This window comes from Bos indicus, chromosome 1, assembly GCF_029378745.1.
Source record: "Bos indicus isolate NIAB-ARS_2022 breed Sahiwal x Tharparkar chromosome 1, NIAB-ARS_B.indTharparkar_mat_pri_1.0, whole genome shotgun sequence".
Lineage (NCBI taxonomy): Eukaryota > Metazoa > Chordata > Mammalia > Artiodactyla > Bovidae > Bos > Bos indicus.
The window spans coordinates 111,073,384-111,099,381 of NC_091760.1; the positions used below are offsets into that span (position 1 = coordinate 111,073,384).

At 35.9% G+C, this 25,998-nt stretch overlaps 1 protein-coding gene and 1 non-coding gene across 3 annotated transcripts in view; one reads left to right on the plus strand and one right to left on the minus strand.

Annotated features, from left to right (window-relative positions):
- Window positions 1–25,998, minus strand: part of LEKR1 (leucine, glutamate and lysine rich 1) — a 224,905-nt gene that overhangs the window by 122,572 nt on the left and 76,335 nt on the right. For both annotated transcript variants that reach the window (XM_070792615.1, XM_019960397.2), the window contains one exon: window positions 15,149–15,334. In XM_070792615.1, coding sequence (XP_070648716.1) covers window positions 15,149–15,334 — 186 coding nt within the window. The remainder of the gene's footprint in view (window positions 1–15,148; window positions 15,335–25,998) is intronic.
- TRNAW-CCA (transfer RNA tryptophan (anticodon CCA)) lies at window positions 21,484–21,556 on the plus strand. The gene has a single exon. It is a non-coding gene; the product is annotated as a tRNA-Trp (tRNA).

Consider the following 25,998-nt stretch of genomic DNA (forward strand, 5'->3'; position numbering starts at 1 on the left):
AAAGTCAGGAGCAGACGACAAAGGAAACAAAGACTTCTTCTAAGACTCCAGTGATCAAAGATGAAGTGGCTTCTACAATAGGCCCTTTTATTAGTCTCCATATTCCAATTGTGATCTGTTTTTATGTAAGAACTCTCTGGGTTCTAGTTGATATCATCTGGTTTGCAACTTGTCTAGAGTCTGTAGGTTATCCATGTATTTTTTTGTGGGGGTGGGGGTGTGGGTGTGTGAAATCCCTGCTTTTGGGTATAGAAGCATCCCAAACAGTATCCCAATGTCAAGTTAGCCTCTTTTAAGATCTGTTGGAATATCCTATGATAAGCCAAAATGGAAAAGAATTAAAAAAAAAAAAAGAATTTAAAGTGTTACCTCCTTCCCTACCTCTACTCCTACTTCCATCTTTTTGAGAAAATCTGTTTTGAAACAAAAAAAATTTTTTTCCATTAAAGAAAAAACAGCTGTTGGATTTAGCAAAACTAAGGATTACTTTAAACCTCCATTACTTTAAACCTCCCTAGTTTTCTGTTTGTAAAATCAGCACTTCTCCTGTTTTGGAAGACAAGGTTATGTTATTCCTTCTGGAGTTCAAGGCTTCAAAAGCAATCATAGGGCTGGTCAATTCACTACAGTGGACTCCCTTTGAAAATCATGCCTTGCAGGTAAGGTCACAGTGGAACTCTGTTCAGAGAGTCTTCCATCTGCCATGCATGAGATGACTCCTGAATTAATCACAGACACTCCCTTCTTCAGCAATGTGTTCTACGAGCAGACAAACTGCTGTTACAACTAGCCATTGTTGACTGAAAATAAATTAGTGGAGGCAGATTTTTGAGTAAATTAAAATTCATAGTTTTCATTGGTTATTAAAGGAGTATTTAAGGAAATTCTAATACTTTTATCCTAAATATAACCATTTGGTTTGCTCTCACAGCAGGAAAAACCACTTTAAATGGTGGTTTAATATTCTCTGTTTGTGCAGTTCTTTTGTGTTCCTACATTTTTTCTTGTTGACTCTGAACACTACACGGTAGTTAAGGAAAGCTACAAGCTGTAATCAAGATTACCGGGAGACGTATCAATAACCTCAAACATGCAGATGACACCCCCACCATGGCAGGAAAGTGAAAGGAACTAAAGAGCCTCTGATGAAAGTGAAAGAGGAGAGTGAAAAAGCTGGTTTAAAACGCAACATTCAAAAAACTAATATCATGGCATCCAGTTCCATCTCTTCATGGCAAATAGATAAGGAAACAATGGAAACAGTGAGAGACTTTATTTTCTGGGCTCCAAAATCACTGCAGATGGTGACTGAAGCCATGAAATTAAAAGACGCTTGCTCCTTGGAAGAAAAGCTATGACAAACCTAGTGAAAGAGAAACTGAAGTCTCTCAGTTGTGTCCAACTCTGCGATCCAATGGACTACACAGTCCATGGAATTCTTCAGTCCAGAATACTGGAGTGGGTAGCCCTTCCCTTTTCCAGGGAATTTTCCCAACCCAGGGATTGAACCCAGGTCACCCGCATTTCAGGTGGACTCTTTACCAGCTGAGCCAAACCCAGACACTATATTAAAAAGCAGAGACACTACTTTGCTGACAAAGGTCCATATAGTCAAAGCTATGGTTTATCCAGTAGTCACGTATGGATGTGAGAGTTGGACCATAAAGAAAGCTGAGTGCCAAAGAATTGATGCTTTTGGACTGTGGTGTTGGAGAAGACTCTTGAGAGTCCCTTGGACTGCAAGGAGATCCAACCAGTCCATCCTAAAGGGAATCAATCCTGAATAGTCAGTGGAAGGACTGATGCTGAAGCTGAAGCTCCAATACTTTGGCCACCTGTTGCAAAGAGCCAACTCATTAGAAAAGACCACTGATGCTGGGAAAGATTGAAGGCAGGAGGAAAAGGGGATGACAGAGGACAAGATGGTTGGATGGCATCACAGACTTGATGAACATGAGTTTGGGCAAGCTCCAGGAGTTGGTGATGGACAGAGAAGCCTGGTGTGCTGCAAAGAGTTGGACACGACTGAGCGACTGAACTGAATTGATCATATTCCCATTTTATAGATGAAGTAACTGAGTCAAATAAATTGATAACTTATTCAGAAGTCCTGTAAAAGGCATAAACTTGCCAGAAAGCAGAAGTGTTTGACTCCTGAATCAGTACTTTTTTAAAACTGAACCACGTCACTCTTTTTTTTTTCCAATTTAACACAGGAGCTACTAATTAAGGAATGTAGTACTTATACAGTACACAACATGCATGAAATTCAAAAACATTATGCTAAGTCAAATAAGCCAGACAACAAAGATCACGTTAAATGATCATGTTATATGATTCTATTTATATGAAATGTCTAGAATAGGGAAATCTATACAGAAAGAAAGCAAATGAATGACTTGTGGGGGAGGGGCAGGAGGGCAAGGGAAATAAATGACCAGGAGGTTTCTTTTGGTTATAGAAATGTTTTAAAATTAGATCATGGTGATGGTCATAAATTCTGTAAATATCCTAAAAACCACTGAATTTGCACACTTAAAATGCATAAATTTTATTATATTTAAGATATTTCTCAATAAGGCTATTCTTTAAAAGTTCAACTAGGATGTTAAAACATATGTGCAAAACAATTTAAGTAAAATATTTATGTATTATTTATTACATCAAAAAGTTTCCTGAGAGAATACCCAAAAGTGTTTTCACTAGGAATAAATTTTAAAGTTGGTCAAATAAATTTTAGGAAGAACATTAATGCTAAAGTGATTTATCTTAATTCTGTCTTCTAATATTTGTGACTGCTGACAAAAGTAAAGGACACTATTCTACTAGGTGGAAGGAAAATCATTTAAATGGATGGGTTTGTGGGTCACAATGACCTCTAACAGGAGTATTATCAATTGAGATAAATTATGCATTTGGAAGCTATATTAGTGTGAGCTAAACATAAAATTACAAAAGTATGTAAATAAATCTTTAAAAGGGAACTGAGAATTTAGCTTCTAAAATTTCATATTATAAGCTTTCCTATGAAAAAGATGAAAGTTTGGCATTAAGATTAAGCTGCTAATTAATGCCTATGATTTACTCTTACACCACTATCAAATATATGGACTAGAATTATCGTATGAACTTACATTTTCAAGCATTTATGTTTCAAAAGACAAAGGGAAAATGTGGGCCAAACAAAGAAAAATTTTTATGTAGAAAAGTAAAGATCATAAAGACTATATACTTGAATTAAAGTTGAAATTGTTCAATGGTGATTTAAAAGAAAAAGTATCAGTGTAAAAATAAAAATATTTATATGAAACATTAGAACTTTTAAATTCTATTTATAAGTACACAGAGTAATGACACAGTATACAGCACAGGTTTTAAAAATTCAGAATATAAAAAATTCATGCTAGTTAAAAGTATAACATGCTAATTCACTTATTAAGAGAGAGAAGCTAAGAGAGATTTAGGAACAACTAAAAGCATAAATAAGAAGCCACAGTATAAAAGTGCAAGTGATACGAAATTAGAGATTGCAAGATACAGGGGAAATTAATAGTAAAACCTTTGAATGCTCTGATGGAAAAAACGGGGGACAGAAGGTAGGGCAGATAAATTAGGCTAGAAAACAGAAGGGGAGAAGTTTAACTAGTACTAGAAAGGAAGCCTTACTGTGATGCTTATCACTCACTTAAAAGCTGGTTCTGCAACTGTGGAGAAGCCAGGAAAAGGACTTGTAAGAAGGAATATAAACAATGCAAATACTTAAAAACTGGATTTAAGATTACTAATTATAAAAAGTCATTTACAAAGCTCATATCAAAAAAATGTATTTAAATACTTCTTATTGTATTCTTTGAGCAAATAATTATGCTTCTTTAAAACAAGACGCAGGGAGAGTCAAGAGATGAACAGTATCAGTCTGCCCTTATTTTCATCTGCCCAAACAAACTGTAAAATGCCATGTTCATTATGCTAATCCAGTGATTCGTCTGGGGAGAAGATATTGACTATGATGCATGGTTTTTCCTCTTCTCAAATAATCGACATGATTTCTGAAAAGATATTAATAAGCTGGAAAAGCTATCAATGATGAGTATTGAGATATTGGAAAATCTTAAGCACATTAATTCATTAGTAATTGAAAAATTAGGCATGTATTTAAAAGAAAGCAGACTAAGAAGTAAGATTGTTGAAGTTTATGAAAATTATGAAAGTAAATGTAAAATAGTAGAGAAAGTAAAAGTAATTTGGCTACAAAATTGGAGCTAGAGAAATTTATAGCATGTTCTTAATATAAAGACAAAAAAAGGCCGTTAAGAATGGCTAAAATTAAGAGTGCTGGCACATATAACCAGTGTGGGACTAGGAATCAGACATCCCATGAAGACCTGTAAAGAGGTGGAGAGCATCTGCACACCAGAAGTCAAAGTGAAGATGAGGCCAGTTGGCTGGTATGTGGTTAATGCCAAATAAAATAAAAATATTTATATGAAACATTAGAACTTTTAAATTCTATTTATAAGTACACAGAGTAATGACACAGTATACAGCACAGGTTTTAAAAATGTGGTTAATGCCAAATAAATAGTTACTGAAAAAATGAAGTTATTCCCAGGATATGGTCAGCCCAGCACCAACTGATGGAAAAAGATGAGTTGCAGTAAGAGCCTGGCATATAGGTCAATGGATAGTGAGCACAGACAAAAGCAGATTATAGCAAATAGAAAACAGGTACTGAGAAGAGGGTAGCAGAGGGGCTGTCTTGGACCACTGGAAACGGGAACACCTGTAAAATTCCCCCATGGACCCTAGATGGAAGAAAAAAAAGTGTACCAAGTATGGGAATACAATACTGCCAAGACCTGAGATGGAAATTTTGCTGTCTTTCCTGCACTTGTAGTTCTATAGCTTTCCTAACCTAGACAGCATATTGAAAAGCAGAGACATTACTTTGCCAACAAAGGTCCGTCTAGTCAAGGCTATGGTTTTTCCAGTGGTCATGTATGGATGTGAGAGTTGGACTATAAAGAAAGCTGAGCACCAAAGAATTGATGCTTTTGAACTGTGGTGTTGGAGAAGACTCTTCAAAGTCCCTTGGACTGCAAGGAGATCCAACCAGTCCATTCTGAAAGAGATCAGCCCTGGGATTTCTTTGGAAGGAATGATGCTGAAGCTGAAACTCCAGTACTTTGGCCACCTCATGTGAAGAGTTGACTCATTGGAAAAGTCTCTGATGCTGGGAGGGATTGGGGGCAGGAGGAGAAGGGAGCGACAGAGGATGAGCTGGCTGGATGGCATCACCGACTCTATGGACGTGAGTCTGGGTGAACTCCGGGAGTTGGTGATGGACAGGGAGGCCTGGCATGCTGCAATTCATGGGGTCGCAAAGAGTCGGACACGACTGAGTGACTGAACTGAACTGAAGCCACTGTATCCACTTTTGTAAAATGAATTGAAGATAAACAATATGTTGGTGCAATCAGTTCACCCAAGGGTACTTGCGGATAAAGTAAGAGGGACATTAAAAAACATTCCAAATGTTCTAACAATTTCAATGGAGAACTTGATATGGAAATAAGATTGTTGTGGGGTTAAAAAAAAAATCCAAAAGCAAAACAACAACAACAAACCTAATTCCCTTCATGGGTAGGTTCATAGGAAGCAGTACTTGTCATCTTGAGTTAAGAAAAGCATTAGTGCACTGGGACGACCCAGAGGGATGGTATGGGGAGGGAGGAGGGAGGAGGGTTCAGGATGGGGAACACATGTATACCTGTGGCGGATTCATTTTGATATTTGGCAAAACTAATACAATTATGTAAAGTTTAAAAATAAAATAAAATTAAAAAAAAAAGAAAAGCATTAATGATCCTGTCCACTATGACCTATTGATTTCCAATGGTTTCAACCAAGAGAGTGGTAACAGATAGCCTTTTAAGACGGTTTCTTTCTTTCTTAACACAGTTTGAATGCTGTTACCCATGGAGTGAATCTATTCTATATGAGCAGCAGAAACCTAATTTAGTCTTGAAATTTTTTGCTATTTTGCTCTGCAATTACACTGTCCTTCAGACGAACCTGTATTACATCTATAACTACACAACTTCTACATGAAGAACTGAACAGATCAGCTGCACCTTTGATTTTTATATGGACTTCATTTAATGAAAGTGAAGAGTTAATGAATATAACAACTATGTCTAACCAGCATTGAATTATTTTGGTGAGTTTGTTTTGTTTTTTTTAAATTGTAGGAGGTGGAATGTGAGCTGAGTCTTAAAATATTTGTAGACTTTTCTTCTTTTTGTTAAGAAAGTTTATTCTTTATAATCAGAAAAAATTAAATAAGGGAAAAATCACCCATATTTCCATCACATTAAAATTTATTCTCATCTTTATTGTTCTCTTCTAGTTTCTATTCATAAACATACCTATTTTGACATAATTCTAAGGTATACACAGTTTTTTTTTTTAGTATGTAATGTTATAATTACAGCATTTCCCATGCTGATGCCCAGTGTTCATACTGTTATTTTAAAAGTCTAAATAATGTTCCAAGTAATGGCATATGATAATTTATTACCCATTTCATTAGAGTTAGGGATAAATTATTCCTAGCCACTCACCATTAAAAATATGATCTTTGCAAGTAAATAAACTTCTGCAGTTTCCTAGACATAAATTCAAAGAAGGAGATTATTTGATCACAAACATCTTTATGGGTTTGTTGATCAGTCACTGAGTCATATCCAACTCTTTGCGACTCCATGGACTGCAGCATGAGAGGCTTTCCTTTTCTTCACTATCTCCTGAAGTTTGCTCAAATTCATGTCTATTGAGTTAGTGATGCTATCTAACCATCTCATCCTCTGCCACCCTCTTCTCCTTTTGTCTTCATTCTTTCCCAGCATCAGGGTCTTTTCCAACGAGTCAGCTCTTCGCATCAGGTGGCCAAAATATTGAAGCTTCAGCTTCAGCAGCAGACCTTCCAGTGAACATTCAGAGTTTATTTCCTTCAGGATTGACTGCTTTGATCTCCTTGCAGTCCAAAGGACTCTCAAGAGTCTTCTCCAGCAACACAATTCAAAAGCATTGATTCTTTAGCACTCAGGCTTTTTTATTGTCCAGCTCTCACATCCATACATGACTACTAGAAAAACCATAGCTTTGACTATAAGGACCTTTGTCGGCAAAGTGATGTCTTTGCTTTTTAATACACTGGCTAGGTTTGTCATAGCTTTCCTTTCAAAGAGCAAGTGTTTTTTAATTTCACGGCTGCAGTCACCATGCACAGTGATTTTGGAGCCCAAGAAAATATAATCTGTTACTGCTTCCACTTTTTCCCTATTTGCCATGAAGTGATGGGACCAGATGCCATGATCTTAGTTTTCTAAATGTTGAGTTTTAAGCCAGCTTTTACCGTCATCAAGAGGCTCTTTAGTTCCATCTGACTTTCTGCTATTAGAGTGGTATTATCTGCATATCTGAGGTTATTGCTTTTTTCCATGAAATCTTGATTCCAGCTTGTGATTTATCCAGCCTGTCATTTTGTATAATGTTTTATGGGTTATAAAAATATAATATTTTTCTATCACCAAAGAAAAGGAGAAGCTTTACCACTAAAGTCTTTGTATTAATATAAAAGGAAGTGGTGAATGTTTTTAATTTTGTTATTAGTAATTAAATGGAGAAGGCAATGGCACCCCACTCCAGTACTCTTGCCTGGAAAATCCCATGGATAGAGGAGCCTAGTAGGCTGCAGTCCATGGGGTCGCTAAGAGTCAGACACGACTGAGCAACTTCACTTTCACTTTTCACTTTCATGCATTGGAGAAGGAAATGGCAACCCACTCCAGTGTTCTTGCCTGGAGAATCCCAGGGACGGGGGAGTCTGGTGGGTTGCCATCTATGGGGTCGCACAGAGTCGGACACGACTGAAGTGACTTAGCAGTAGCAGTAGTAATTAAATATTTCTTGCTTGTTTACCATATTTCTGGTGTTAATTTTGTTTCTGTTTTTTAGCAGTTGCCTGCTTGGAGTCTTCTCACATACTTGAATAAATTATTTACATTGATTGGATAGTAACCCTTTGCATATCATATATGATATAAATTTTTTTCCATCTATTTTTACGTTGTTTGGCAGGTTTTTTAATTCAGATATTCTACATTTTTATAGGCAAAACCTATCAATTTTACTCTTTGTAATTTCTAAAGTGCTGCTTTATCCTCTATAATTAGGGTAAGTTCTATATCTTTTTTTGGTGCTAGTTTTTCCTGTTATTTTTTTCCTATTTAATTTGAGGTTTATTTTGGTGTCTTTGGGTTATTTTGCTTCAGTTATCCCTATCCCACTTATTACATAATTTTGTTTTTCCCATTTGCTAATAACACTTATATTAAAATTGATTCTACTTCTGGATTTTCTATTCTGTTCTAAAAACATACATGGTTATTTTTACAGCTGCTAAACACTCCTATAACAACCTATTCCAAATATGCTAGACCTAGGGAGCTAAACACCGTCCTTGCTTTCCAGACTATTTAAAAATATATTTTCCCAAGATCTGAAATGAGAGCAACCAACACAAAGTAGCAGAAGCAGTAGAGAATTTATTCCAAGATCAACCAGTATTCAGGACCAGAGGAGGTAGGGGATCATGTTGGGTGTCCAGTGTTTCGAGGACATAGCAACTGCCCCCTCTCCAGATGGTTTTGGCGGGGCATGATTACGGCTGTGTTTCTGGCAGTTCTAGCTTCACAGTTTTCGAACCATCTTCTAACCACGTTCTCAAAGATTCTGAATATCTACATAGTATCTTTTCAATAAAATCCTTTGATAATTAATTTCTAGTACTTGCAACTAAGAAATCTCACTAATGCTTATTTTAATCTATTGTTTATTTTATATATATGTTTTTTACAAACAAAAAGACATTTTATTAACATTGTTATGGCAATGCCTCCCATGAACTGATGGATCCTCAACAAGTGATGAATCAGAGTGAAACAATTATTGTAAACAGTGCAGACAAAGAATAACCCTAAACCTCAAAAGAAGATGGCAAATCACTTACAAAAAAAGTAAATAAAAATAATATACATTTTTCTGTTTTAAAAAGTACAAATTCTCAAATGGCAGAGGGTGGAAAGCCCCAGGACCTGGCACCCCAGTATCCTTGATGGTTGAGGGGACGGGCCTACTCTGGCTCCTGAAGTTAAATTTAAGCATCCTGGTTCTTCATCTTTTTTACTACTGCTATACAATTTTCATTCCTAATAATTTCTTCAGCACATCAGCTTCACAGTTACCAGCCTTCATCAAAGTGTTAAGAGCAGAGACTCTCCCGTTGTAAGGCTAAAATCTGAGTAAAGAGTGAAGAGACCAGACATGAGAATCTTAAAAAGCCAAATGATGGCGGAACCAGTGACAAACACTCCTTTTAAAATGAGCCTTTCTATTTTTTTTACTACGCTGAAATGTGAACATGCTTTTTCCTATTTTCCTTATTTTCAAACTAGTACAAAATTTGCCTCATCACAGAAATCACCTTGAGCATTTATTAAGAGTACAGCATCTTAGAATCTTGGAGATACTTAATGTGTTTGAACTGATGTGCAAGAATATACACTTTCAATAGGTCCCTTTATTATCTTGCCACACAAATTTCCACAGTTCTGGATATTCTTATGGTCAGGCAATTTTGGAAAACACTTCCTTAGCTTTAATTCTGAGAAAACTTGTTAAGCTAATGGTCCATTTTTGTAAGAGGAAAGTGGAGGGTGGAAATTCATCCCCCCCCCCCTTTTTTTTTTTAACACAGAAAAGGAGTTCAGTGTTTTCATATGCCTTTTTGGAACTGAGTGAAATGATTAAAGAGCTAACAAGCTTTGGCCCAACAGAGACCTGAGTTTGAATCTTAGCAGTGTGACCATGGCCTACTTCTCTATGTCTGATAAGAATAATAAAAGCTTACACATTAGAATGGGGCTTCCCAGGTGGCAATAATGGTAAAGATCTGCCTGCCAATGCAGGAGACATAAGATACCTGGGTTCGATCCCTGGGACAGAAAGATCCCCTGGAGAAGGAAATGGCAACCCACTCCAGTATTTTTGCCTGGAGAATCCCATGGACAAGAGGAGCCTGGAGGGCTACAGTCCATAGGGTCACAAAGAATTGGATAGGACTTCGTGTACACATTAGAATACTATGAGGATTAGATGAAAGATGCTTGCTGCTGCTGCTGCTGCTGCTGCTAAGTCGATTAAGTCATGTGCTAGTCAAATGACTGGCAGAGAGGGTTCCTAGTTAGTGAAAATGTTCTCCTTTTCTTCTCTTGTCTTATGTCAGTAAATTACTTCTTTTCTTCAAATATAGAAAGGTAGTTACTTAACTCTTAACTGCCTCTTACATGCAATATAAGACACATTCTCTAATGTTTTACTGTTCTTTCAAGAAACAAAAACATTTAAGGAAATGGCTTATCTTAGAAATCAGATTTGGAGAAGGCAATGGCACCCTACTCCAGTACTCTTGCCTGGAAAATCCCACGGACGGAGGAGCCTGGTAGGCTGCAGTCCATGGGGTCGATAAGAGTCGGACAGGACTGAGCAGCTTCACTTTCACTTTACAGTTTCATGCATTGGAGAAGGAAATGGCAACCCACTCCAGAGTTCTTGCCTGGAGAATCCCTGGGACGGGGCAGCCTGGTGGGCTGCCATCTATGGGGTCGCACAGAGTCGGACACGACTGAAGCGACTTAGCAGCAGCAGAAATCAGATTAAATGATGAAATAAAAGAGAGATAAGAATAATAACCTTTGATTTGGGGGGGACTGCATTTTTTAAGAGTTATTTATAACTATGAAATGTATGTTTTAGCAAATCCATCCTAAATTTGTCCTCCTCTATGAAGTCTGAAATAACAGAATGGCATATTAAGAGTTTTATTTTACATAATTTTATTTAATTTTATCAATGAGGAATATATTCAAGTGGTTCAAAATATTTTGAAAGTATCAAATATACAGTTGAAATTGTTACACTGATGTTTATAACATAAATGTATCTATAATATTACTTTAATATTTTTGTCTTGATTTTGGTAACAGGTTTACCCTGGCTTTATAGGATGAGTTGGGAAATATTTCCAATTTTTCAGTTTTTTAGAAAATATTGTATAAAATTAGGATCCTCTCTTCCTTGAAAGTTGGCAGAAATTGCTTGTAAAATATAATCTAGCTTTTTTCTGGTGAGAAAATATTGCTTTGATTTCTTTAATAGTTATAGGAACATTTAATCTTTTTGAGTAAGTTATGGTAAGATATATTTTTCTAATAATATGTCCATCTCATGTAAGATTTCAAAGTTGTTGGTAGCATTCACTTTTCTTTTTACTCTTTATCTGCAGTTACTGTTCCTGTTTCATTCCTTATATTTTTCATTTGTTTCTTTTCTCTTCTTGTAATTAAATTGCTAGAGGTTTGTCTATTTTATTATTATTATTTTTAAATCAATGCTTTTTTGTTTATCTTCTTTATCATATTTTTGTTTTCTATCTCACTGACTGCTGCTCTTATTTTTACTGTATTTTTTCTTTTATGTTGAGTTTATTCCCTCCTTCTTATGTAAATATTTAAAGCTATACATCTCCCTCAAAGCATCACTTTGGCTGCATCCCACAAATTCTTGATATGTAGTGTTTTTTAATACCACACAAGTCCAGATATTCTATATTCACTTTAATTTCTGCTTAAACCTCAAAGTTTTTCAGCAGTGTTTTTTTGTAAAATTGTAAAAGATACAAGGATGCTCACTACATTAAAAACATTTAAAGAAGTTAATGGACATATATTCTTGAATGAGAAAACTTTTATTATATTAATATTAATAAGATTCATATCACTAAAAATCTTAACTCTCTAAAAATCAGTATAAATATAATGCAATCCCAATTAGAATTCTTGTTGGGATTAGAGTTGAATAAAATTACTTTAAATTTTATGTGGAAGAATATCTACCTGTGAATATGTAAGAAAAGTATACAGACTGGAAGAGAAAAACCTTACTAGATCTCTATCAGAGTCTTTGGATTAGAGGTGAATAAATGATCTTAAAGCTCAAATTGAAGAAAACTTCGAAATATTTTTTAAAATATATTTTTAAAAAGTATTTAAAAAGTAAGAACAAAGAAGAAAGACTTACCAGTTATGAGAATATGCTATTAAGTCTAATGAATATGGTATTAATGGTACATCCAATAATTAGTGGAACAGAAAAGAGAATACAGTAATAGATGTCAGCATTTTGAAATTTTGCCATATGGCAGATAGTAGTTTTATTTAGTAGGTAAAGGATAGATTACTTATTGTAATACACAATGTTGACACAAATGGCTATGCATATGGAAAGAATAAAACTGGACCTCAAATCTCATACCATATAAAAGGTAAACTGCATACGTATTAATGATTTAAATGAAAGAAAATCCAAAAGACTATATGTATAATCTAGAAATGAAATGGACTTTTTGAACTAAGACTAACTAGAAACAATAAAAGATAATAGTTTTATAATACCAAGAAGAAAAATGTTGATATGGTGCAATTTTCTGTGAAAAAATCACTAAACAAATTATACATTAGAAAAAATTGAATATAGAAGATAAATAATTATTTTACTATATTGCTATTGCTAAGTCACTTCAGTCGTGTCTGACTCTGTGTGACCCCCATAGACGGCAGCCCACCAGGCTTCTCCGTCCCTGGGATTCTCCAGGCAAGAACACTGGAGTGGGTTGCCATTTCCTTCTCCAATGCATGAAAGTGAAAAGTAAAAGTGAAGTCGCTCAGTCGTGTCCGACCCTCAGCGACCCCATGGACTGGAGCCCACCAGGCTCCTCCATCCATGGGATTTTCCAGGCAAGAGTACTGGAGTGGGGTGCCATTGCCTTCTCCGATTTTACTATATAAACTGCCCTTAAAATTGTTGGAAAGTTCTAATAATTCAATAGAAAATTGGGAAAATCTTATTGACAAAGTAATTGACAAGAGACATTAAAATACCTGATTTTAAAATTTGTATTGTTTCATATTGCTTCCACATTCATGTGACAACTTATAGGTTCTCTCTCTGCTGCTGCTGCTAAGTCACGTCAGTCGTATCCAACTCTGTGCAACCCCACAGACGGCAGCCCACCAGGCTCCCCCGTCCCTGGGATTCTCCAGGCAAGAACACTGGAGTGGGTTGCCACTGCCTTCTCGAATGCATGAAAGTGAAAAGTGAAAGTGAAGTCGCTCAGTCGTGTCCGACTCTTTGCGACCCCATGGACTGCAGCCTACCAGGCTCCTCCGTCCATGGGATTTTCCAGGCAAGTGTACTGGAGTGGGGTGCCATTGCCTTCTCCGCTCTCTAGAGAACTCCATCATCAAATACTCCCCAGCAAGGAGGTTGAGAGCCCTCTGTGATCTCCTTCATTCCCTTGTCTATTCAGCCAGGTGCTTACCTCTCTAGACCTGGGTAGTCCTCTCAACTCTGATTTTATTTGAGCCTTCCCAGTGTGGCCATGGAGAGGGCCAAGGAGACATAGTGTAACAAGCATAAGTCTTGGAGTCCAACTAGGTTTGCTTTCATTTCCTGCCATTTACCAGTTATGTGGGGACAGGTATGTTACCTCTCTGGGCCTTCATTCTCTCCTCTTTAAGATGGGATAATTATATTTGCTACTCATAGTCATTGCGAAGATTAACAGAAGTAATTTATATACAGTGCTAACATAGGCTTCCCTGGTGGCTCAGCGGTAAAGAATTCACCTATAGTGCAGAACATGCGGGTTCAATCCCTGGGTTGAGAAGACCCCCTGGAGAAGGAAACTCCACTATTCTTGCCTGGGAAATCCTATGGACAGAGGAGCCTGGCAGGCTACAGTCCATAGGGTCGCAAAAGAGTCGGACGGGACTTAGTGACTAAACAAAAACAACAACATAGAGCCTGCCAGGCTCCTCTGTCTATGGGATTTCGCAGGCAAGAATACTAGCAGGTAGCCTATCCCTTCCCCAGGAGATCTTCCCAACCCAGGGATCAAACTGGCATCACCAGCATTGCAGGTGGATTCTTTACCACTGAGCCACCTGGAAAGCCCCTAGTACATGCTACCACCTAAAAAATGTTAGTGTTCTATGTTCTACCCTATTTCAGTGTCTTATGGTTGGTCTAGGGACTAGGTTACCAGCAAACATGTTTTCTAAATGGCTATCTGACTCCAATTCTTTGATGTTCGGAACACCTCCATACAGTGCTAACGGTTTAATTTTGCTAAAACACTTCTTGTGTTGTATCATTCTCCTGATAACCAGTTGTCAATGATTTCTTACTGCCTTCAGGAAAAAGTACAAATCCCCATAGCCTTACTGCTGATATACTCAATGTTCTAAGGTAAACACTTTAAAACCTTGTCCAAAGCTCTCAAAACATAATTTTTAATCTTTTCATTTGGAAAAATGAAGGAACATCTAAAAATTTGGACTTACCTTATATAACAGCATATACTGTATAGTCTTCCAGTATTCTAAACCACCACCCACTGGGGATGATATACAAAAGCAACTCCTACTTTGTTTTCCTGAAATCTCACTGTAATTGAAAAGTCTTTATTGTATTCACTAATACTTGCCACTCTAAATGGCAGATTAGGAATGGGTGATAGCAAACATTTATAACAGAATCAGTTATTGGCATAGTAATAATTAGGTATATTTATAACACAAACTCGGAGAAGGCAATGGCAACCCACTCCAGTACTCTTGCCTGGAAAATCCCATGGACAGAGGAGCCTGGTAGGCTGCAGGCCATGGGGTCACTGGGAGTCGGACACGACTGAGCGTGTTTCACTTTTCACTTTCATGCATTGGAGAAGGAAATGGCAACCCACTCCAGTGTTCTTGCCTGGAGAATCCCAGGGACGGGGGAGCCTGGTGGGCTGCCGTCTGTGGGGTCGCACAGAGTCAGACACGACTGAGGCGACTTAGCAGCAGCAGCATAACACAAACTAGTTAAAACAAGATTTTTGTTGTGATTATAAGAGAAATAAAAATTTATACATTTCCTTATTACAGCTAGTTGCTAACGACAGCAAAACATAATTCTCTTTTACCTAGTACTTCCTTTTGCAAGTCATGGCATCTGGTTTGCAAGTTTACTTCCTGTTGTTTGGATGTCTGAATCTGCTGAGATCTCAATATGGCTGCATCTGACAACAACTTCAGATTTTTCATTTCCTCTTCAAGGCATACATTGTTTCTCTGGGACACTGTCAAACTTTTATTTAGCATCTTTATCTCTGTAAAGAAAATTCAAAGTTTACAAATAGACAACACTGGATCATAAAACATTTTTTTTTTTAATGATTATTTTATTTTAGAAAATTGATAGTTGAAAGCCAAGATGACTTCTCTGAGAGTATGGAGAGTATAACCAAAAAGTTGAGTTTTAATTTAGTAGTCATTCTGAAAAAGAAAGGAGAAAAAAGACTGTATTGCAAAATGATACATGAAACCTTTTAGTAGTTTTTTTAAAGCCTTTAAATTGTGTTAAATGACAATCCTGCCTGCTTTTTAAATACTCATATGAATAAATAGCATAATATCTCTGTAATGTTCTGGGTTTTATTGAAATTAAATTGTTTTCTTGGCAACATGATTCAGAAAAGTAAATTTAAATGTGCTAGCATGAGCTGGTTGTGAGGAATTTCTGGGAGATAACTAGGCTATATTCTACACAAATTATGAAGAAAGGTGGTGGGTTGGAGAGAAATAAAAGGAACCAGTGTTTAAAACTAATAAATTTATGGGCAGAAAGTATTAGTTAGTATATCTTAATGATTCTAATAACACTCTCCCCTCAAAATGAGACTAGAATTTCATCATAGCAATCACTTCTTATTACTCTATCTACTTAGATTAAGTTTAATAAAAATATGCCTTCACAGCATTATGTAGATTTTAATGTGCTAATTTTATATAATTTTGTGAAATTCATAGAACATTTTATCTGTCAGAATGATAATTATCAAGCTCTCCATCAGTCTTTTCAGCACTGCTGCCTTAAATCACCATTAAAACATATAAACACACATGTAATAATAATAAAAAATACTATAAAATTTGTACAACCACAATTAACTGAATTGAAGAAGATGTGATCTACATAAAAATCTGGACAGTCTGCTTTTCTAGAGAGTTCACGTGGCATTCTCTTCCTTGTTTAGCTCATCCTGGACTATGTGATTGGTTTAGGGTGTGATAGGGTGTCAAAGAAAGGCAGCTTGGTTTACTGGTCTTGGAGCAGAAATAGTAGCCACATGGGCCAGTGAAGACGAGAAGTAGACTTCTATGGGATACACATGGCTGCAGAGGCAACATGGCCAGTAAAAGGTTACAAGAGAAATAAAGCAGTATGCTGAATGGAGCAGAGAGAAGAGAGCATGCCCCAAGGGATGGGGATGTGTAGGATCAGGAATGGTCTAAGGAGAGAAAAGCAAAATGTTTTTCTGTGGGAAGATAGTACATCTGGAAGAAAAAGTGGCACTTAAGGTAGACCAAGGGCATGAACACAAGGGGTCTGGCACCTTCTTCACTTTTGTTCCTAGTCAAAATGGAAAACCTAGATAAAGAATTTGGCAGAGACCAAATAAGTGGGGGTCTATTATATTCCAGGGGGTTCCTTTACATGGGAATTTTTTCCCCTAAGACTAGCTCTATGCTTCTGAAACTTTATGGGTATGTTGCCATTTGTGTGAGGAAAACTACTAACAGTACATAGAGTCTTTAAAAGAATACAGTTGAAGAAAACAAGGAGGTTGCAATTTTTCTTCAGGCCTAAAAAAAATCTTCCTGGGTATTTTTGTAGCCATAAAGGTGGCTTCTTATGGCTGAATAAATTGTACCGTACCCTAAGCATATCTATCTAAGATGAAGTCAGAATGACACTGCAGAGGAGCACACACATGCTGTGACCTATTTATCGTCTGCCAGAATGATACTGGTTAGGTTTGCAGCTGACTCTCTCAGTGTACACTACTATCTGTCTCTAAAATAACTACTCGTGTCAGTGTGACTTTCTATTTGATATTAAAAGAATAAGAATCTGCAATAAAATTCATTTGTGAAATATATTTTGACACATGGAAAAGTACAGCAAGATTTAAAAACTAATAGGAGGCACAATGTTTCTAACATGGAATTAGAAGAGTAAACACAATGGGGTCAATTAACTCACCCTTGGCAAACTATACATTCCCTATACCTATGGCAATCCTGGTGTCAAATACTCAATCCTACCTTTGTCATTAATACAACTTCATAATTGTCAGTTATGTGTCCCAATTTGGGATTCAGAAATTATGATTTACTTATTCTGGTCATTGTATCCACTTTATGCTTTCCCTATCTTTTCACTATCCCATGTGCTACCTCTGCCTTGAAATGTTTCCTGACCAGATATGTTACACCAATTACACCATTTCTATGGCATTGATCATATGTAAACATGTGGTCTCCTATTAGACTGCAAGTTATTTTAGGCCGGGGGTAATAGACTCAATCAACATGAATCTGAGCAAACTCCCAGAGTTAGTGGAGGACAGAGGAGCCTGGTGTGTTACAATCCATGAGGTCACAAAGAGTCGGACACGTCTTGGCAACTGAACAACAGTATCTTATTCATTTTTTATTCCTCCTATAATTTCTACTACAATATCGTAGAATTAACAGAAGCTCAATAAATATCTACTAAATGAGTAAAGGCATTATTGAGCAAAGCTTCTAATAGTTTCTAATATACCACATATGTCTTTATTTTACCTCTCCCTTCACTTCAGAGGCAAGCATTTTGAGCCCTAAATTATTTAATGTCAGACTTGGTAAGGCAGTAAATACACACATCTAAAAGAAGGAAACATTTTAAATAGGATAAGCACATTAGGCCTATTCTATCTCTAATTTCATCAATCTTACGAAAAGTGTGGATCACAAAAGTTACTATTGAAAAAAGAAGTATATTATTTAAAATGTTTGTGGGGCTTCCCTCGTGGCTCAGTTGTAAAGAATCCGCCTGCCAATAGAGGGGACATGAGTTTGATCCCTGGTCCAGGAAGATTCCACACACCGTGGGACAATTAGGCCCATGCACCACAACTACTCAGCCAGCAGTCTAGAGCCTGTGAGCATCGACAACTGAAGCCCATGCACCTAGAGCTTGTGCTATGCAGCAAGAAAAGCCACTGCAATTAGAAGCTCAAGCACCCAGCTCACCAACAACTGGAGAAAGCCCGTGTGTAGCAACCCAGCACAGCCAAAAATAAATAATTAAAAAATAAAATAAAATAAAATGTAATATTGTCCAAGTTTATAGCCAATGGATGTTTTTAGTTTTAAAGTTACTTTAAAGCTTTAAAGTAGGTGTGATATAATTTGCTACCTGATGCAAGTATAATTATTAGTATCAAAATTAATCTCATACAATTTATTTGCCTTGATAAGACTTTTTTGTTGTTCTTAGTCCTGTTAGCTTAGTCAAAGTATCATAAAAATATGTTAAGTAAATAAGCTTTTAGGAAACCTCTATATATAACCTTATCACCAAGGCATACTGATATTAAATAATATTTAAAAACTCTGAAATGCTAGATTTACTATTTAATGTGACATGAAATAGTGAATTAAAATAGTGACTATTTATTTAATGAAGGGATCATAAAACACTATATAGACTAAAAAAAAAACACCTCTATTTTAATGTGACATGGAATAGTGAATTAAAATAGTGACTATTTATTTAACGAAGGGATCATAAAACACTATATAGATTAAAAAAAAAAACACCTCTATTTTGAAATAGAGATTTACAGGAAGTTATAAAGAACTGTATGGGAAGGTCCTGTGCTGCTTTTATTCCTCCTCTTCCCATACTCACATTGTGTATAACTACAGTACTCTATCAAAACTAAGAAACTGATCCTGGTATAATCCACAGAATTAATTCAGATTTGACCATCTATACACACCTTTATTTGTGTGTGTGTGCGCACACACATGCACATATGCGTAGCTCTCTGCAATTTTATCACATATGTAGGTTTATATAATTATTCATACCAATACGATCAAAATACAGGATTATTCTATCACCATAAAGTTACCCTGCTATCCCTTTATAGCCACACCTACTCCTATCCCCACCAGTTGTAATCGCTGGCAACAACTAGTTTGTTCTCCTTCTCTAGAATTTTATTTCAAGAATGCTATATAAATAGACTTATAATATGTAACCTTTTTGAGGCTAGATTTTTTTTCACTCAGCCTATTCCCTTGAGCATGTATTAATAATCTATTTATTTTTTATTATTGAGTAGTATTCCATGTTATGGACAAAGGACAGTTTGTTCATTCATTGAAGGACATTTGGGTTATTTCCAGTTTGAGCTATTATGAATAAAGCTGCTATGAAAACGCATGTACAGGTATTTTCATGAACTTAGATTTTTATTTCTTTTGGATAAATGCCTAAAAGCGCAACTGCTGGGTCATGTGTTAAGTGCATTATTAGCTTTAGAGGAAACTGTAAAGTTATTTTCTAGAATGGCTATTCCATGTCACATTCTCACCAGCAATACTGAGTGATTTGGTTTCTTTTCTCCTTGCCAACACTTCTATACTCAATTAAAATTTTAGACATTGTAAGAGATATTTCATAGTATCTCATCATGGTTTTAATTTGCATTTCCCTCAGCCTTCTTCACAGTCCAACTCTCACATCCATACATGACCACTGGAAAAACCAGAGCCTTGACTAGACAGACCTTTGTTGGCAAAGTAATGGCTCTGCTTTTCAATATGCTATCTAGGTTGGTCATAACTTTCCTTCCAAGGAGTAAGCGTCTTTTAATTTCATGGCTGCAATCACCATCTGCAGTGATTTTGGAGCCCAAAAAAATAAAGTCTGACACTGTTTCCCCATCTATTTCCCATGAAGTGATGGGACCAGATGCCATGATCTTCGTTTTCTGAATGTTGAGCTTTAAACCAACTTTTTCACTCTCGTCTTTCACTTTCATCAAGAGGCTTTTTAGTTCCTCTTCACTTTCTGCCATAAGGGTGACGTCATCTGCATATCTGAGGTTATTGAGGGTCGCAAAGAGTCGGACACGACTGAGCGACTGAACTGAACTGAATGACTAATGATGCTAAACATTTTTTCTGTGCTTATTTGCCACCTGCATATCTTCTTCAATGAAATTTCTGCTCATGTATTTTGCCCATTTTCTAACTGAACTATTTTTCTGATGTAGAGCTTTGAAAGTTTAAAAAAAAAAAATAAATTCTAGATAAAAGCCCTTTGCCAGATATATATTTTCTCCAGTCTGTAACTTGCCTTTCCATCCTTTTAACAGGGTCTTTCACAGAGGAAAAGTTCTTAATTTTGCTGGGGTCCACTCTATCAGTTTTTCCTTTTATGTATATGCTTTTCAGTCTAAGAATGTGAGGTTACAAAGATTCTCCTTTTTCCCTAAAAGTTTAATAACTTTATCTTTTACAGTTAAAATTATGTTTCATTTTGAGTTAATTTTTATATAAGGTATGAGGTTCAGATCAAAGTCTTTGATACCCAGAACCATCCAGCCTTTGTTGAAAAGGCTAGACTATCTTTCCTCTGCTGTGCATCCTTGTCAAAAACCTTATCACTCTTATCAAGAACCACTTGGGCTGTACAAAACAAATAAATTACAGGGATATGCTGCAAAACACAGGGAATATAGTGAACTTTTTATAATAACTGTAAATGGAATATAAACTTTAAATATTGTGAATCACTATGTTATATACCTGAAACTATATATAATATTGTACATCAACTATATCTCAAAAAAAATACCTTGTTAAACATATTTGTATGGATCTAAATAAATACATACACATATATATTTAGTTTCAAATTTTAATTATGAAATAACTGACATACATCACTGTATAAGTCTCAGGTATACACTATGATGGTCTAATCTATACTTATTGTGAAATGATTACAATAGGTTTAATAATATCCATAGTTTCATATAGATACAATAAAAAGAATAACAATTTTCTCCTTGTGATAAGAACTCTCAAGATTTACTCTCTTAACAAATTTCCTACATATCATAGAGCAGTGTTAAACTTTAACAGTCTTACTTCAACTCCCCTTCTCCCTCCCCTCGATCCCACATCTGATAACCACAAATCTAATCTCTTTCCTATGCATCTGGTTAGTAGCTTTTCTTGTTTATTTTTTGTTTTTTTAGGTTCTACATATAAGAAGATCATACAGTTTTTATCTTTCTCTGGCTTATTTCACTTATCATAACCTCTTTAAGGTCAATTCATGTTGTTCCAAATGGCAGGATTTCAGTTTTTATGGTTGAATAATATCCAATTATATAAATATATATGGGCTTCCCTGGTGGCTCAGAGGTTAAAGCGTCTGCCTCCAATGCAGGAGACCCAGGTTCGATCCCTGGGTCAGGAAGATCCCCTGGAGAAGGAAATGGTAACCCACTCCAGTATTCTTGCCTGGAGAATTCCATGGACAGGGGAGCCTGGCGGGCTACAGTCCATGGGGTCTCAAAGAGTCGGACACGACTGAGCGACTTCACTTCTTCTTCATATGTATATATATAATTTATAATATCATAATATATAATATTATATGATATATAATATTGTGTTATATATATCTCACAATTTCTTTATCCATTTACCTATTAACAGAAATGTAGGTTATTTCCATGTCTTGGACATGTTTGCATGTATTGTAAATAATGCCACTATGAACAAGGGAGTACAGATATATTTCGGAGTTAGTGTTTTCATTTTCTTTGGAGATATATATATATATATAGAGAGAGAGAGAGAGAGAAAGAGAGAGAGAGAGAGAGAGGCTTCCCTGGTGGCTCAGATGGTAAAGCATCCACTTGCAATGCGGGAGACCTGGGTTGGGAAGATCCCCTAGAGGAGGGCATGGCAACCCATTCCAGTATTCTTGCCTGGAGAATCTCCATAGACAGAGGAGCCTGGTGGGCTACAGCCCATGAGGTCACAAAGAATTGGACATGACTGCAGGAATAAACCAGTACACCACATATATATACATATATTTAAACTATAGGTGAAGAGCATTAATTTTGTTCCATTATTTAGGAGAAAATCTACAAGACAACCAAATGAACATTTCTGTAGGATAAGTGAAAATCTAATACAACAGAAGGAACATAGACTTTAGAATAAAAAGAATAAAATAATAGAAGCTGACATATCTTGATTTTTACTGTCATAGGCATATTGTGGTGTGTGTGTGCATGTGCATTTTACAGATGATGACAATGAGGTCCAGAGATTTTGTAAGTGGTAGAGTCAGTATGTGAACTTTGGCTCTCTGACTCAAGAGCCCTGCCAGTAGGATTTCTGCGTGCGTGCTAAGTTGCTTCAGTTATGTCTGACTCTTTGCAACCCCATGGACTGTAGCCCAGTAGGCTTCTCTGCCCATGGGATTCTCCATTTACCTTTAAATATTTGGGATTCCCTGATAGTTCAGTTGGTAAAGAATCTGCCTACATTGCAGGAGACCCCAGTTTGATTCTTGGGTCAGGAAGATCTCCTGGAGAAGGGATAGGCTACCCACTCCAGTATTCTTGGGCTTCCCTTGTGGCTCAGCTGGTAAACAATACACCTGCAATGCAGGATCCCTGGGTTGGGAAGATCCCCTGGAGAAGGGAAAGACTACTCACTCCAGTATTCTGGCCTGGAGAATCCATGGACTGTATATTCCACGGTGCCGCAAAGAGTCGGACACAACTGAGTGACTTTCACTTTTCTTTTTTCATACATATTAAAGTATAAACAATTATATATTTTTTAAAGTAAAATGTTAAAAATTGTTAGTTTTGCAGCTGAAAACATGGTTGTTATAATAGTTATCTGTATTTGTCTAAATTTAATCCTCAAAATTAAGTAAAAAATTTAGGAGTACTTTATTATCATACACAATTCACCTCTAAAGGCACACATCATATAATAAAATTAGCTGAAGTTGTTATACAGTTAGGATGCTTTCTTTTCTCTAACATTTAATGAAAAAAAAATTAAAATACACAGAAAAGTTGGAAGTATTGAACCAAATATACACAACACCTAGATTCTTCAATTAACATTTTACTATATTTGCTTTATCACATAGCTACTCATCTATTCAACTTACATTTTCATGCATTTCAAGATAAGTCAATATATTTGATTCCCTAAACACATTATTAACTAGCATTAAATATAGATTTCTAATTTTTTAATGGAATTTTACCTATAAAGAAACGCACAAACCTCAAATGTATCATTAGATTAGTTTTGAAGAATGCATCCATCGTGTAACCCAAACCTCTGTCAAAATAGAAAGCATTACTGTCACCACAAAAAGTGCCTTCATGTCCCTTTGAGTCAATCTTCCCCTCTGAGATAACTAGTGTTGCTTCTGTCTTTTTTCCCAACTGTAGATCAGTTTTGCCTATTCTAGAACATCATATAAATGGAATCTTACAATATGCAATTATTTGTATAAGGTTACTTTCAGGCAGCATAATATTTCTGATGCTTATCCAGGTTACTGCATTACTATAGTCCATTTTATATTCCACTGTTTGTTCAGTTGTTGTTTATTTTTACATAATCCATTCTAGTGATGTACTTCTAGGCTTTTACCATAAGGCTATTTTGAATAAAGCTTGAATAAAGTTACTGAATATTTTTATGAACATATGCTTTCATTTGCGGGACATGATAAATTCCAAAGAGAAGAATTTCAGTGTTATCAGACAGACGTATCTTTAGTTTTATTAAAAAATTATCAGATCTTTTTTCAAAGTGACTATAGCATTTTATACTTTGATCAATTTGTATGAAAGTTTTTTGTTTTTTTTTTTTGTATGAAAGTTTCCGTTGCCCTGTTCACCAAAATTTGCTGCTGTCAAGTCTTTTTCACTTTAACCTAGTGGGTATGTACAGGTATCTCACTGGTTTCAATTTGCATTTCCCTAATGACTCACAATGCTAAGTACCATTTCATGTCCTTATTGGTCATTGGTATATCTTTTCTTGTAAAGTGTTCTACTCAAATCTTTTAGGCATTTTTGATTGGATTGTTTGTCCTTTTACTATTGACTTGTAGGTGTTCTTTATGTAATCTGGACAGCAGTCCTTTGTCACAGATTTTTTGAATATTTTCTATCTGAGATTTACCTATTCATTTTCCTAATGTATCTATTGATGAGTGGAAGTTTTTAATTTTGATGAAGTCTAATTAATCAATTTTTTTGGTAGTTCTTACTTCTGTCCTCTGAGAAAACTTTATTTACTATCAATTCATGAAGATATTTTGGTGTTCCTTGTTTTAGCTTTTATATTTAACTCTGATATATCCTGAATTAATTTTTATGTACAATGTGATGTAGGAGTCAAAGTATATTTTCCCACATCAGTATTTAGTTGTTCCAGCACAATTTGTTGAAAGACTTTCTTTTCCCATTGAATTGTTTTGGTGCCTTGTCAAAAGTGAAATGGTCATATCAACAGGTGTCATTTACAAGGCTATTTTGTTTCACTGATCTATTGTTGATTCATATGCCAGTATTACAGTGACTTGTTTACTGTGATTTTATAATAAATCTTAAGTTGGGTGATGTTAATTATCCATTATTATTAGCTTTTTAATAGCTTTTGGTGTTTTAGTGGTTGATGTAGAGATTATACATCCTTAACTTCTTAGTCTACATATATTGAATACTGCACCATGTCACATAAAATACAAAAGCGTGCAACTATATGGATCTATTACCCCAACCTTCTGTTCTTTATGCTCCAGTTGTCATGTTAAAACTTAAATGAAAATACTTTATGAGCCCCAGAGTATAGTGTTATAATTCTTACTTTAAATGAGCGTAGACATTTTTCAATTTAAAGGAAAAAGGAATTTCATATTTACTGATATTTATTACTTATAGTATATTTTAATCCTTTCCTGTTCATTTTTTTCAATGTATATCTCTCTTCTTCAAATTGAATAATTTCAATTGATCTATCTTAAAATTCACTGATTCTTTCTTTGGTAATCACAATATGATATACAAGTCTATCCAGTAGATTTTTTTTTTTTATTTTATTTTATTTTTAAACTTTACATAATTGTATTAGTTTTGCCAAATATCAAAATGAATCCGCCACAGGTATACATGTGTTCCCCATCCTGAACCCTCCTCCCTCCTCCCTCCCCATACCATCCCTCTGGGGTAAACTTCCCAGACTTCTGGGTCGTCCCAGTGCACTAGCCCCAAGCATCCAGTATCGTGCATCGAACCTGGACTGGCCTCTCGTTTCATGCATGATATTTTACATGTTTCAATGCCATTCTCCCATTTAGATATTATATTTTTAAATTCTTGACTTTCCAATGTTTAGTAGTTTTTTGCTGAGATTTTCTATCTTTTCATTCATTATTAGCTTATTTTCCTCTATGTCACTGAATATAGTTAATGGCTGATTTGAAATCCTAGTCAGTTAATTATGTCATCTAGTCCAGTTCAAGGCTGGTCTGTATTGACTGTCTACTCTTGAGTATAAGGCATCTTCTCATTTCTTATCCTAAATGCTGTGGATGTTATGTTATGGAGATGCTGGATTCTATTATGCTCCTCTAGAGTATTGATTTTTTTTTTTTTGGTATTGCTTTGTTTTAGTGGGCTTCCCCAATGGCTCAGTAGGTAAAGAATCTGCCTGCAACGCAAGAGACATGGTTTCTATCCCTGGGTCGGGAAGATCCCCTGGAGGAAAGCATGACAACCCACTCTAGTAGTCTTGCCTTAACAAGTAGTTAACTTGGCTGAACTCAAATACTTAAGACTGTTTCCCCTTAGGGTAAGTAGCAGTA